Source organism: Erinaceus europaeus, chromosome 2 (genome assembly GCF_950295315.1).
Source record: "Erinaceus europaeus chromosome 2, mEriEur2.1, whole genome shotgun sequence".
Taxonomy (NCBI): Eukaryota; Metazoa; Chordata; class Mammalia; order Eulipotyphla; family Erinaceidae; genus Erinaceus; species Erinaceus europaeus.
Genome location: NC_080163.1, coordinates 87,006,600 through 87,021,474, shown reverse-complemented (window position 1 = coordinate 87,021,474; position 14,875 = coordinate 87,006,600). Strand labels below are relative to the sequence as shown.

The 14,875-nt window shown below is 36.7% G+C and overlaps 2 protein-coding genes across 6 annotated transcripts in view; both read left to right on the top strand.

Moving 5' to 3' along the window:
* The first annotated feature begins 99 nt into the window (after positions 1 to 99).
* Positions 100 to 3,284, top strand: LOC103108725 (plasma kallikrein). The gene is made up of 3 exons (XM_060186422.1): positions 100 to 189; positions 1,964 to 2,103; positions 2,766 to 3,284. Exons 1-3 carry the CDS (start codon positions 141 to 143, stop codon positions 2,955 to 2,957), a joined length of 381 nt encoding a protein of 126 aa, XP_060042405.1. The 5' UTR covers positions 100 to 140; the 3' UTR covers positions 2,958 to 3,284.
* Positions 3,285 to 11,571: 8,287 nt separating this feature from the next.
* LOC103108726 (coagulation factor XI) overlaps positions 11,572 to 14,875 on the top strand; it is a 39,992-nt gene continuing 36,688 nt past the window's right edge. For 3 of the 5 annotated variants that reach the window (XM_016185820.2, XM_060183680.1, XM_007517695.3), the window contains exons 1-3: positions 11,577 to 11,724; positions 12,276 to 12,411; positions 13,185 to 13,240. In XM_016185820.2, the coding sequence (XP_016041306.1) occupies positions 12,347 to 12,411; positions 13,185 to 13,240 (121 nt within the window). In that variant the 5' untranslated portion in view covers positions 11,577 to 11,724; positions 12,276 to 12,346. Of the gene's footprint in view, positions 11,725 to 12,239; positions 12,412 to 13,184; positions 13,241 to 14,875 lie in introns of those variants that run through there. The other 2 variants (XM_060183684.1, XM_060183657.1) reach the window with 2 other exon arrangements.

The following is a 14,875-nucleotide window of genomic DNA, read 5'->3' as shown; positions in this document are numbered from 1 at the left end:
AAGAAGAGAATATGGGGAAAGGAAAGTATGTATATTTTAAAGTCAACATCTGTAACTTCTTAACCAAACTCTCACTGAAAAACTGTCTTTCAGAATTCCAAAAACCAATATGTCTACCTCCCAAAGGTGGTACAAATACAATGTATACCAACTGTTGGGTAACTGGATGGGGCTTCACAAAGGAAAAAGGTATGGCATAACGTTTCAAATATTGTTCCTAAGGCAAGTCTTGAAGTTTAAGTATGTGAGGTGCACTAGCTTAATTGCTATATGTGTAAAATTACACCTATTTTTTCAAAATAATTTTATCTATTCATTTATTTATGTATGTATTTATGAAAGAGAAATGCAGAGAAAAAGAGATAGAGACAAGAGACAGAGTGTGAGAGTTCAGAGCACTGCTCTGGCTTAAGGCAATGGTAGAGACTGAACCTGGGACTTCACAGCCTCAGGCATGAAAATCTTTTGCATAACCATTTTATTGTCTTCCCAGGCTGTAAAATTACATCTGAACATATGTTTCCCCCCATCTATTTATTCCTAAATACTTATTTAGTGATTTTTTAAGCTAGGAACTAGAAATTTTTGTAAGGTAAACCTTTTAAGCATCTTAGATTTTTGTTGCTCTTCTTGTCATCACCAGGCATCACTGCTCTGGGCTGACATTTTTAGATAGTGAGACAGAGAGAAACAGAGGGAGAGAGAGAAAGACAACACATGACCAAAGCTTTTTTCAATGTGATAAGGACCAGACTGTGTGCAAGACAAAGCAGACATTCTCCCACATGAGCTATTTTGCTGCCCCTTAAGCATTTTACTTCAAAATAAAGATCTTTTGTTTCACTTCAAATCAAGTATGGACCCCCCATAAGGGCAACAAAGGTGTTTAAGTTTATTCTGTCTTTTGCTTTAAAAACATTATTGTGTCCTAATACCATTTATCTCCCTTCATATTAATGACCAGATGTATAAACAAACATAGAATCTCTCCTTATGGCAGGCTTGAAGCAGTACTGCAAGTGTCCCTTCTTCTCTCTCTCCCCTTTTCCTATTTCTCTCTATCAAATAATAATAATAAAAAAAAAGGCTACCAGGAGTAATGAATTTGTCATGCAAACACTGAAACCCAGTAATAACCCTGGCAGTATGAAAAAAAAAATTTTAATTAACTACATGAAGAAAGCTCCTGACATATTTCCAAGGGGAACCTAAACACTGGTGGAAATTAAGTTACTTTATATGTACACTTTTTCATGGTAAATAGTCACTGGCATTTGCTCAAAGAACAAAATACTCCTCTGTCGACAGATTATTTTCCCCCCAAAATTATGTTTTAAAAGTTCTCATCTTGAATATGTAAAACAAATACTGAAATCCTAGGATTTCAGACTGCAGGTGATATAAGAGAATTTCTGAGACTTGTGTTAAAATGAGAGGGTGGCTGACAATATGGAAGTTGCCACTATTCTGTCTCTGGGTTCTGGGCTTTTTTAATTTATTTTTTATTTTTTTACCAGAGCACTGTTTAGCTCTGGTTTATGGTGGTGCAGGGGATTGAACCTAAGACTTTGGAGCTAGCCTCAAGCATGAGAGTCACTTTGCATAACCATTGTGCTATCTACCCCTGCCCCTGGGCTTCTTTCAACATTGCATCAAAGGTCAAAATAAAAGCTCTTGTGCTGTTTTGCTCCTTCTCTCTGTCTCTTTCTGTCTGTCTGCCTGTCTGTCTGTCTCTCTCTCTACATATATATATATATACATAGAGAGAGATATGTATGTGTGTATGTATAAATATGTATATGTATGTATATATATGGTGTGTATAATTCTAACTTCTCATCTTCCCCATTTTTATCTAAAGAAATGGCCTTGATAAAAAAAACCATTTGCTTTAAGATTTTAGCTTTATTTCTATATGTATTGCTTTTTGTCTTTCTGTGGTTAAATAGTGGTTACTTTGTAGGTGAAATTCAAAACACCCTACAAAAGACAAATATTCCCTTGGTAGCAAATGATGAATGCCAGAAAAGCTACAGAGACTATGAAATAACCAAACAGATGATCTGCGCTGGCTATAAAGAAGGGGGTAAAGATGCTTGTAAGGTAATGCATTAAGTTAAGAGAAAATAGACTACTGGCATAAATGTATTTCCAAATACATATTATAGCAGCATATCATTGTAGTTTGACATATTAAGAGTCAATTTATTTGATAATTTCATAAATAACCCTTTATAAACTGCATATCTACATAAAATCTACATCTACTACATATAATTCATGATCTATGTATGGGGTAATGCACTTAAAGGACAACAGTCTGACAAATAATACTTCTAATAAGACATACCAACCTGGTACACTTGGCAACAGGATCTGGGTCCAAGCCCCTAGTCCCTACCTCAAGTGGGGAATCTTCACAAGCAGTGAAGCAGTGTTACAGGTGTCTCTCTTTCTTCCTATCTCCTCTTCTCTCTGTCCAAATAAATAAATAAATAAATAAAATTAATTAAATGAAGAAATTTAAAACATAGAACATGCCAACCCTAGATTTACTTAGCATTAAAATTATGATGTCAAAAGTTCTTTGTTGGGGTAAGCAGAAAAGTATTAAATTAAGCCGTTTTCACTCCCACAACTAATGAGGTACATGAGAGAGTAGAATTTTAAGAAACTGCATCTTTCTGGTGTAGTATGAACTGCTGAATTTTAACGGCACATCTGTCATAACTATCACTTTATTTTCTTCACTATATGTGATACAGGGAGACTCAGGTGGCCCCTTGGTTTGTAAGCATAATAGAATGTGGAATTTGGTCGGTATCACCAGCTGGGGTGAAGGCTGTGGCCGAAAGAAACAACCAGGTGTCTACACCAAAGTTGCTGAATATGTGGACTGGATTTTAGAGAAAACACAGGACAGTGAAGGAAAATCTTTGACGAACCTACCAGCATGAATAAAGTTTATAAAGCCGGGGGAAAGTTCAGCTTGTAGCATATGTTGTACAACTGCAATTCAATTCACACAGTGAACCCTGAGGTCCTGATCTCATGTGAAAGCTGATATTTACCTCGCATCCTGGTCATCAGAATGAAAATAATGCACACATTATTTTAAAGTTGCTGAGATCACTATCTTGCATATGCTTTTATCATTCAGAAATAATGCTAACAATCTCCATGAATTTTTTTGTGATGAAAGAAAATGCCAAAGAAATGCAACTAAGAAGTGTTTTCTTCTGATTTTTCAAACAGAATAAAAAAATAATTGAGTCCAGATTCTACCAGTGTCTCGGCTCAGATCATTCCAATCTCACCACTTCCCCTGGGACTCATTGTAGCTAATGTATCTCAGAGACAACATTTCCTCTGTCTAACCTGCAGGGTCATTAAAACCCACGACTGTCTGCTCTACCCCCTAGCAAAGAGCCAGTAAGTATCAATTTTGCTGTGTCAAGAGAAAGGGTAATATTTAACATTCACACACACAAGTGACTTATCTGAACATGGAAGAATAGCAGTGCCTCTTGTCCTTTTGGCTTCCTACTTTGGTTATCCTTTTATCATCACCAGGAGTCAGACTTGTCAATGCCACCCAGGAGAGGGAATTGTACATACTCATGCATCAAGACCCCCAATTCTCTTCAGACCCTGCCTCCCCTTTCTTCCCCAGAGTCCTTTTCTTTGATGCAATATACCACACCCTGTCCAAGTTTTACTTAGTATTCTACGTCTTTGTCCCTATTTATTAAGTACCACTTACTAGATCACTTTGTATCTATCCACCTCTTTTTGGGTTATCTCACTTAACATGATGTTTTCAAGTTCCATGCAATATGATGCAAAGGAGAAGACCTTACCATTTTCAACAGCTAGGTAATATTCATATATATATATCAATTTTTTTTAGCCACTGGTCTATTGTTGGCTCTCTGGGTTGTTTCCAAGTTTTGACTATTACAAACTGTGTTACTATGAACATAGGTATACATAGATTTCTTTCTCTTTTTTTTTTTTTTTGCCTCCAGGATTATTGTTGGGGCTTGGTGCCTGCACCCTGAATCTACTGTTCCTGGAGGCTATTTGTTCCTTTTTGTTGCCCTGTTTTTTTTAATCACTGTTGTGGTTATTATTATTGTTGTTATTCATCTCATTGTTGTTGATAGGACAAAGAGAAATGGAGAGACGAGGGGGAGACAGAGGGTGGGAGAGAAAGATAGACACCTGCAGACCTGCTTCACCATCTGTGAAGCAACCCCCCTAGGGGAGGGAGCCAGGGGCTCAAACTAGGTCCTTGCGCTTCACACCATGTGCACTTAATCTGCTGCGCTACCACCAGACCCCCCCACACAGATTTCTTCTGATGGGTGTTTTTGTTTACTTTTGGTAAGTTCCCAGGAGAAACATTCCTGGCATATAGACTAGTTCTATTTCCAGTGTTCTGAGAAATCTCCAGACTGTGCTCTACAAAGGTTGGACCAATTTACACTCCCACCAGCAGTGCAGAAATGTCCTCTTTTCCCCACATGCTCTCCAACATTTGTTGTTACTGTCCTTTCTAATATATTGCTGTTTTTATTTTAATTTCCCTGATAATCTGTGAATTTGAGTACTTTTTCATGTGTTTGTTGGCTCTCTGAATCTCTTGTTAAAGTTTTGTTTTTTGTTTTAACATTTATTTATGAAAAGGATAGGAGGAGAGAGAGAAAGAAACAGATATGACTCCAGTACATGTGCTACCAGGGACCAAACTCAAGACCTTATGCTTGAGAGTCCAACACTTTATCCACTGCACCACCTCCCAGACCACTCTGTTGTTAAAGTTTCTGTTCAGGTCCTTGTTTCATTTTCTAATGGAGTTATCAAAACAACTTTAAAGGTTTCATTTCATTTACATTTAAGCATATACATAAGCATTTAGTAAATGTCAAATGAACCTTTATTCTAAACTTAAAGCAATGAAGGCTGGAAGATATAATGAAATTAACCAAAGATTACCAGCTGGCATGGTCAGAGTCAGAACTAAGCTAGACAGTCATAGCCTATATTATATTATCCAGGCCATGTCCTATGTACTCATGCTATAAAAAGTATAACACATGACAGGAGTATATTTAGTCACTATTTTTATTCTCATTATTATTTAATCTGTTGTTATTTACCTGCCACCTCCACTAATGTCATTTGCCAATATCTAGAGACATTAGTGATCACATTTGAGGAATGGACGCTACCAACATCTAGTAGGGTAGAAACCAGGGATGCTACTAAACATCCTAAAACGCATTAAGATAGCCCCCACAACAAATCTGGCCCAAGTATAATATAGTTTTCCCACTACCTGAAAACAGAGAGTTCCTATGAAGCTTTTCATAAGCTAAAGTGATGAAACAACCACCATTAATTTATGAGGAAATTGGGGCATATGCACAGATTCCAAACATAACCTCCCAAATCATACCAGTGACATCAACATATAGAAAATTCTATTATCCCCACACCTATGGACATCTAATCTTTGATAAGGGGGCCCAAAGGATTAAATGGAAAAAGGAGGCTCTCTTCAATAAATGGTGCTGGGAAAACTGGGTTGTAACATGCAGAAGAATGAAATTGAACCACTTTATCTCACCAGAAACAAAAATCAACTCCAAATGGATCAAAGACGTAGATGTCAGACCAGAAACAATCAAATACTTAGAGTAAAACATTGCTAAAACAGTTTCCCACCTACACCTCAAGGACATCTTTGATGAATCAAACCCAATTGCAAGGAAGACTAAAGCAGAAACAAACCAATGGGACTACATCAAATTGAAAAGCTTCTGCACAGCCAAAGAAACTATTAAACAAACAGAGAGACCCCTCACAGAATGGGAGAAGATCTTCACATGCCATACATCAGACAAGAAACTAATCACCAAAATATATAAAGAGCTCAGCAAACTTAGCACCAAAAAAGCAAATGACCCTATCCAAAAATGGGCAGAGGATATGAACAAAACATTCACTACAGAGGAGATCCAAAAGGTTAACAAACATATGAAAAGCTGCTCTAGGTCACTGATTGTCAGAGAAATGCAAATTAAGACAACACTAAGATACCTCCTCACTCCTGTAAGAATGGTATACATCAAAAAGGTCAGCAGCAACAAATGTTGGAGAGGTTGTGGGGACAGAGGAACCCTTTTACATTGCTGGTGGGAATGTAAATTGGTACAGCCTCTGTGGAGAGCAGTCTGGAAAACTCTCACAAGGCCTTCACATGGACCTTCCATATGATCCATCCAGTAATTCCTCTCCTGGGGTTATACCCCAAGGACTCCATAACACCCAACCAAAAAGAGGTGTGTACTTCTATGTTCATAGCAGCACAATTCATAATAGCTAAAACCTGAAGCAACCCAGGTGTCCAACAACAGATGAGTGGCTGAGAAAGCTGTGGTATATATACACAATGGAACACTATGCAGCTATCAAGAACAATGAACCCACCTTCTCTGACCCATCTTGGACGGAGCTAGAAGGAATTATGTTAAGTGAGCTAAGTCAGAAAGATAAAGATGAGTATGGGATGATCCCACTCATCAACAGAAGTTGAGGAAGTTGAGGAAGAAGTTGAAGAAAGGGAAACTAAAAGCAGGACCTGACCAAATTGTAAGTAGGGCACCAAAGTAAAAACCCTGTGGTGAGGGGTAGACATGCAGCTTCCTGGGACAGTGGGGGGTAGGAGTGGGTAGGAGGGATGGGTCACAGTCTTTTGGTGGTGGGAATGGTGTTTATGTACACTCCTAGTAAAATGTAGTCATATAAATCACTAGTTAATTAATACAAGGGGGAAAATTAATTGTATGTCTCAAAGTTTTTCAAAACACAAACTGAATCTTTTCAATATATAGGCTGTGTAATTGATATGCAGACTCTCAAAAGCCTAGACCAAGTAGATCAGAAGCAACCAATAGCACAGCTATATACAAGATACTGGGTACTGTACAGCAAACCCTAACAAAAGGACTTTTCAAAGTTAACCCAATTACCAAATAATGTGATGATAACATTAACTATCCATTGTCTTTTTGAACCCTAAGACAGCAGGAACCTCACATCTCCACTATAGAGCCTCTACTTCCCCCAGTCCTGGAACCATTGGACAGGGCCCACTTGCCCATATGCCTCTCCCAATCCATATCAAATAATATTGCATCTGCCGATCACAACCTAACCAACACAACAATTGCCACCTAAACATGCTTCACTTCAGACTGTGTCCAGAGACTTCACGTGTGGAATGACAACCCTTCAACTTCATTACTCGGATGAGACCTTTCCTTTCATAGTATACTCTAATTTCATCTCAGGTAGTTCACTTTCTAACAAAGTCCCAAAACCTAGATATACACCAGTTTCTGTGAGAGAGAGCATATGTTCACACGTATCCGTAAACTACTGCAAAATATATACCTGAAAGCAGAAGTACACTAGAGTTTGCAGTGGGTACCTCCCTAACACTTCCTCTCCACTATTCCAAGCTTTGGGTCCATGATTGCTCAACAACTTGTTTGGCTTCGTATGTTAACTCTCTTTTCAGTCACCAGGTTCCAGATGTCATCAGGATGCCGGCCAGGCTTCCCTGGATTGAAGACCCCACCAATGTGTCCTGGAGCTCCGCTTCCCCAGAGACCCACCCTACTAGGGAAAGAGAGAGGCAGACTGGGAGTATGGACCGACCCATCAACGCCCATGTTCAGCGGGGAAGAAATTACAGAAGCCAGACCTTCTACCTTCTGCAACCCACAATGACCCTGGGTCCATGCTCCCAGAGGGATAGAGAATGGGAAAGCTATCAGGGGAGGGGGTGGGATATATGGAGATTGGGTGGTGGGAATTGTGTAGAATTGTACCCCTCCTACCCTATGTTTTTGTTAATTAATCCTTTCTTAAATAAAAAAGAAAAAAAAGAAAATTCTGTTATCAGGAGTCAGGCAGTAGCACAGCGGGTTAAGCGCACATGGCACAAAGCGCAAGGACCAGCTTAAGGATCCCGGTTCAAGCCCCTGGCTCCCCACCTGCAGGGGAGACACAAGCAGTGAAGCAGGTCTGCAGGTGTCTATCTTTCTCTCCCCGTCTCTGTCTTCCCCTCCTCTCTCCATTTCTCTCTGTCTTATCCAACAACAACGACAACAATAATAACTACAACAATAAAACAACAATGGCAACAAAAGGGAATAAACAAATATTAAAAAGAAGGAGGAGGAGAAGAAGAAGAATCTGTTATGATATAGAGCAGTCTGTGGGAAGGAAGATTGGATGGGTCGTGTTTTCTGCTTGGATGTACTGCCTCAGAATGGCTGCTGCAAAATAAATGCTGAATGCTGGTTTCATGTTTTGTTGTACTGGGTTTATTTCTGTGAGCAAAACAAGTATTAATGTTGAGTCTTTCATGAAAAGTAAAGTGGTTTAAAGATAACTTTTCAAAATTGGGAGACACCTGTAATGCCAGAGTTGACAAACCCTGAACTTAGTTCAGAACTAGAACTTTAATGACTTTTAACAAAGACTACTCTATGGCACAATTTTCCATACAATAGCTTTTCGTAAAAGTTAATTCTATTAGAGAAGGATTCATTACTGAAACATAATCAACACCTGGAACTCATTTGACTTACATGGTATGAGCCTCTTGTTTTCATCTGAAGAAGCTAATTGTTTTTGTTGGAACCACTGGTACTATGGGAAAAAGAGGTTGAAAGATTTGTTCTGGGTTCTATTGTTTATAGTGATATATTGTCTGCGAAAATTAAAGTCCAATATAAAACAGGATGCCTGACAGAAAAACAGATAGAAATTACTGATAAGATGTCACAAGGCATTTAAGAATAGATAATGAATGCATTTAATAATCTAAAAAGGGATTTTAATAGTAATGTGGATATTTAGAAAACATTCAAGATGCTTAACTTTTGTAATTTCTATAATCAAGTGTTTGTGCATTTTTATTGTGATCCCAGTTTATATTCGTTTTCCTTTTATACAATGTTATATTTTGATATTGATTCATTTTTGTTAGGATAGCCTGATAAATATTTCTTTATTCTTAAAAAAAAAGTGAATCCAGGTGGTGGAACACCTGGTTAAGTACATACATTACAGTATGCAAGGACCTGGGTTCAAGAACCTGGTCCCTACCTGCAGGGGGGAAGCTTCATAAATGGTAAAGCAGAGCTGCAGGTGTCTCTCTGTCTTTTCTCTCTCCCTCTCTATCTTCCCTCCACTCTCAATTTCTTTCTGTCTCTATACAATAATAAATAAATAAATTTTAAAAAATTTAAAGCTGTAAAAAAATGTAACAATTAAAAGTGAATATTTCATGGCTACTAAGAGAGAAAGAGGCTCTGGGACCAGGGAGATTGTGGTCTTTTTTTCAAGGTAAGTCTTGATGAGAAAGACAAGAAGCTCCAAGAGAAAATGTCTATAATTGAGAAGGTGATGTGTTACTTTTTTTTTTAAAAGATCTTTATAGAGTAAATTATTGCTTTTTCCTAAGATTTTCTCCAGCATTTACACCATTTACACAAGGCTTAAAAATATTTAATCTCAGTGGGAAAAACAGCTCTATCTTTAAGATAAAAGTTGTTGACATGGGAATTCTAAACAATAAGGCATTAACTTAAAATGTTTTGGGAACAGTGTTTCTCATTTTAAAGTGAAGGCCATTTAATCTCATAGTTTTTATGTATTTAATGCTAATCCCACCTTTCTTTGAATAGACAAAAATATTTTGGAATCTTTATATTGTTTCAAAGGCCTAGAGATTTTTTAACTAGCTAAACCGAACTTAGGAAAATACTTGATTTTCTAGTGAAGTATTCTTATTAGTCTTTCTTTTCCTCTCAATAAGATTGAACTATTGTAATTATAGTCTTTTTATTAGGACTTTAGGATAGAGATGGAGTTTCATGGAGTAAACAATGCAGAGGTGTAAAGATCTTATATAATTTCACATATCAATTTTCTGTGAAACCTTTCCTGGCATAACTTCAACATTCCATGTGTGAGCTTTATATATATAAAAAAACAGTGCCTCATAAATATGTGTTTTCTGAGTAGATGGAATGTGCTTATTTTTAAATGGGAAACTCAAGAAAGCAACTAAAAACTTCATGCAAAGAAAGATAATAAAACTTCTCTAATAGATCAAAAAAAAATATCGTTATGACTGTCTTCCAGGTAGAATGTCACAGTAGTTCCTTAGCATTTTTTATAAAGACTTTTTCCAAGCTCAAATTTCTATTTACTTTATGGAACAAAATTCTGGCTTCTCTCTTTCCCCCTACTTTTCTGCAGTTATTTTATATGAGGCTAAGCTTCAAATATACCTGTACTTACTTTTCTCTTAACTGTTTCCTTCAATCTTTCTCTACCCCTTACTTTTCCCTTTCTATAGATTTTGTAAGAATTGCCTAATTCCCCTAATCTTGGTTAATATTTCTATGTAGTCATTTGATCACTAAAGGCTGGGTACTCCACACCTTCAGAAACCACCATTATTATTGTGATAGACATGAATTGAGATTAGTCTATTTTTGCTTCAGAATACTAACATGCTCAAAGTAAACTGGAGACATTTTTTAAATTTGGATAATCCCACTTATTACATTGCCTTTGAACAAAGCACACTATTTCCTCTGGTACCTATAATCTCAGCAACAACTTTATTTCTTCTTCTAATTTTTATTAGATAGGACAGAGAAATTAAGAGAGGAGGGGGAGATAGAAAGTGGGAGAGAAAGATACCTGCAGACCTGCTTTACCAGTTGTGAAGCATCCCTTTTGCAGGTTGGGAGGTGGGGCTCAAACCCTAGTCCTTACACTTGGTATTTATTATGTGAACTTAACTGGGTGCACTATTGCCCAACTCCCACAGCATCTTGAATAGGTACAAAGTTGTCTTTCTATTTCTTCCTTCATCTTCAGAATAGTTTCTAAAGTTATTATTCTCCTTATTGACCCATGCTCTTATTTTGCTTTTCTCTGATAATCAGGAATATTATCTTTCTCTAAAATGTGTTTAGATATAATAAAAATATTTTTATTAATGTTCATTTCCTTTGAGTTTTCAGGGAATCACATAGACATTATTAGAGCAGGTTAGTATTTAATGTCTTAAGTAAAGAATGTGTTGCACAGAGAAAATAAGAGTGATTAGTTCTAAAAATAAGAGAAAATAAGAGTGATTAGTGATTAGTAGCTGGTTTGGAGTGCAGGAGGTTGCTATTTACTCAAGTGAGCAGCAAATTAACAAACAGATCTGGATAGCAGAAGACAAGTATCATTATACCTTTCACAAGACTTACCTTTATTCAAAGTCAATGGAAAGACTTTTAACAGAATTTTTACTAGGTGAGACCTAGAAAAATATTTGTTTCCTCTCAATGAGCTGAAACAAGCCCCACCAGTAGAGGACACCCGCCCGCACAGTTATCTTTTTTGTTTGTTTTTACCAGAATGTAAGCATGTGACTTGTTAGCTTTCCATTTGTTTCAGTGCACAGAGATCTAAAGACTATGAAATTCCTGTATTTCCCATGGTATTTTAAAGAGAAATGTAGACCTGGAATTTTACCAATTAGGGTAAAAAGAATAAGAAAAAAGGAGAGGAGGAAGAGTAGGAGACAGAGAACTCAACTCCTTTGAAACAACAGAATCTGCATAGACTTCTGAGGAGGTAACATTACATGAAGGGAAACTGTAAATCTGAAAAAAGGGAGTATATGTGCTATCTATCCTTTACAGTCTACCTACCTACCCCAGTCCTCCTATCCCACTTGCCCCTCACTGCCCCCCTCCCTGGTCCCAGATGACATTTTGTTCCTCTGCTGTACAGAGCATAAAGTAAATTCATCAGGATTTTCTTAGTTTTGAATTGTGAGGCCCAAATTACACTGGAATTAATGTGTACTTAAGTGCAGCTTAATATTTGATATTTGAATGTGTGCTTAAGTACAGCTTTGGTTAGTGGGTATACAATTTAAATGTGATTATTCAATTGTTAAGAAACACATATTCCAGTTTTCCAGCTGTCTCTGTCACCTGTATGAATACACAGCAAAACAAAGAGGGAAAGTTACTTTGTATATAGAAAACAAGCAACTACTAAGACACTTTTTGGTATGTGGAGATTTTAAGGTCTTTCACAGACTTGCTGTCAGAGGTAATGTTACATAACTTTGGAAATCAGTGAAAGTAAATATTAAAGTGAACATTACCTACCTACAGAGACTCATTTAAAAGAGAATGAAGACCATTTTGGAAGAAGAAAAACAGTCTTATTATGAAGTGAAGACCACATGGGTGAGCACATAGCTCTGTGGAAGAACTGCAGACCACGATCAAACAAGTTTTTTTTTTTCAGGTATGGTTCTAAAAATTATTATTATTTCTCTCAAGAAATTACTTCTTGAAGTGTCTCCACAGGGATTTAAAACATTTTACTATAATAACTGATTTTAAAATTTGTCTGATTTAACATTTTAGAGGTTTTCATAACTAATTTGAGTGGAGCTACAGGATAAAAGAGTTTAACTCTGCACTCAGTAATATTTTACAAATTAAGAAACATTCAAAAGAAGATTGAAAAATGGAAGTCATGATTTGATTTGCTAGTAGCTCACCACCACCTCCCACCCCCCGACCCTCCATGGAGTTATCAGTCCTCTGATTTGGGGGAATATGCAGGTGACCAGGACAATCTAGAAATGTTTGCAGTAGAACTTCCTAAACAGAAAGAAATTTAAGGGTTCTGTGTTAGACATAATTAAAGAGCCTTCAAAGAAAAGAAATAAGTTGGAAGAGAATATATAAAAAAAATGGAAAACTATCTTTTCCATGGATGTGGAGAATGAACAACTGAGTAATAGCGGGCTTACAATGGAAGAGAGAGAGTAAAGGAGATAAGGAGATAACTCTTTTCCTGGGTCTGGATTCTTCAGAATGACAGTGTTGTGTACCACACTACATGCTATATAACCTTTAAAATGTTGTAGGATCAGAAGGAAATAAAATTTGGCATTTTGAAAGGAACCCTATGAACACTATTCTTTCCTATATCTTGTAAACCCTGATTCCAGTAAGCTAATAACAAATTACGTTTTATCTTTTAAAAACACACACCTTTCTTTTTTGTAGGATGACTTTATTATATCAATTGGTACATTTCATTTTATTTGCTTCAGTTTCCAGTGGTAAGTAGAGCTTTATGTTAAGTATGAATTGGAAAATATCTTGGTTTCTGTACATAGATTAGAAACCATGAGGTCACAAATTTAGAGGGAAATCACATCACAGTTGTAATACCGTAGGAGAATTCCACATCACCTAATTGAGGGAAAAAAATAAAATAGTTTTATTTATTTTTTTATCTAAGGTGCTAGGAGTTTTCAAAGCAGAACGGGAAATTGAGATGAAGGGGTTATTCATAATAGTAGGAATCTATTTCTGCACACAATCATAATTATATCTGTATCTAAACCTAAAATTTTAGATTTACACATTTAAAGAACATTTAAGAACAATATTAAAAATCAGAAGTTTTGATTTACCTCACTGATTACTCAACTTTTAAAGTTGAATATCAGCTCTATGCAACACATGAACTCCCTAACAATTTTGAATTGAAAAATACGCATTGTATTCAAAAGGAGTTTGGGCATTTCAGCAATTAAGCTATTATTGTTAATTTTCAACTGTTTTTTTTTTTTCCTCTAGGGTTATTTCTGGGGCTTGGTAGCTCCACTATGAATCCACTGCTCCTGGCAGTACTTTTTTTCAAGTTTTTGGATAAGACAGAGAAATTGAGAGGAGAAGGGAAGATAGGTAGATAGATAGTTAGACAGACAGGGAGACATATAGGGAGAGAGTAGGGAGATAGACCTGCTTCACCGCTTCTGAGGCAACTTCCTAGGAGGTGCAGAGCTGGGGCTTGAACTCAGGTCCTTGCACTTCATATTATATGTGCTTAATCCAGTGCACCACCACCACCACCACCACCCCACCACCATTTTCAACTCTTCATCATATCCAATAAATTTGTTTATAAATTACTTAGCATTCAGGGCATATCACTGTATGGATTTTAATTCCTATGATTATCCTTTACTTAAAGTTTGAGCATTGCTTTACAAATAACATACATACTAAATTTAACATTTAATTTTTACTACTGTTACTAGTAAAGTTATTTTATTTTTTGGTTGCTTTTTTTTTCCTTTGCCAGTAGGGTTATTTCTGGGGCTGGGTGCCTGCATGAAGATTCTTGGCAGCCTTTTTTTTTTTTTAATGTTTCTTTCTTTTGGTAGGGAAGGATACCTACTGCACAAGTCCACCACTCATAAAGCTCCCTTCTTCTGCAGGTTATGAACAGGGGACTGAATTTTGGTCCTTGTCCATGGTAATATGTGTACTGCACAAGCTGATCTAACCCTAATCCCTTATGCATAGTAAATTTTTTTCTGATATATGTGAAAAATGATCAACTATCAATAGCGAGAGGTTTAAAAGTAAAGTCCACTAAACGTGTTAAACTGTATAGTTAATAATTTCATGTTTATTCGTGACAATATGTTATCCAGATTATTATATTCCTTCAGTGCTATCATTACAAAATAGTATTGCTATTTCACTAATTTAAAGCAGTGCCAAATTAATGGACATATTTTGAACACTAGACCCAGCAACTAAATAATGATAAGCAATCGAAACAAACAAGTCATGAAGCTATTCAGAGTCTGGATAAAGCCCAAGCAGAGCCAGGAAGTTGAGGTCAAGTTTCAGGTGCACTTAGTTCTTTGATCATGCTCAGGTGTGTCTACTGCCCTGCT

Bases quoted from the DNA above. Each gene is read 5' to 3' on its own strand.
- LOC103108725 (XM_060186422.1), top strand. From the start codon at position 141: ATGTATACCAACTGTTGGGTAACTGGATGGGGCTTCACAAAGGAAAAA. The intron at 190-1,963 runs GTATGGCATAAC...GTTACTTTGTAG, and splicing joins GGGCTTCACAAAGGAAAAAG to GTGAAATTCAAAACACCCTA. The intron at 2,104-2,765 runs GTAATGCATTAA...TATGTGATACAG, and splicing joins GGGGTAAAGATGCTTGTAAG to GGAGACTCAGGTGGCCCCTT.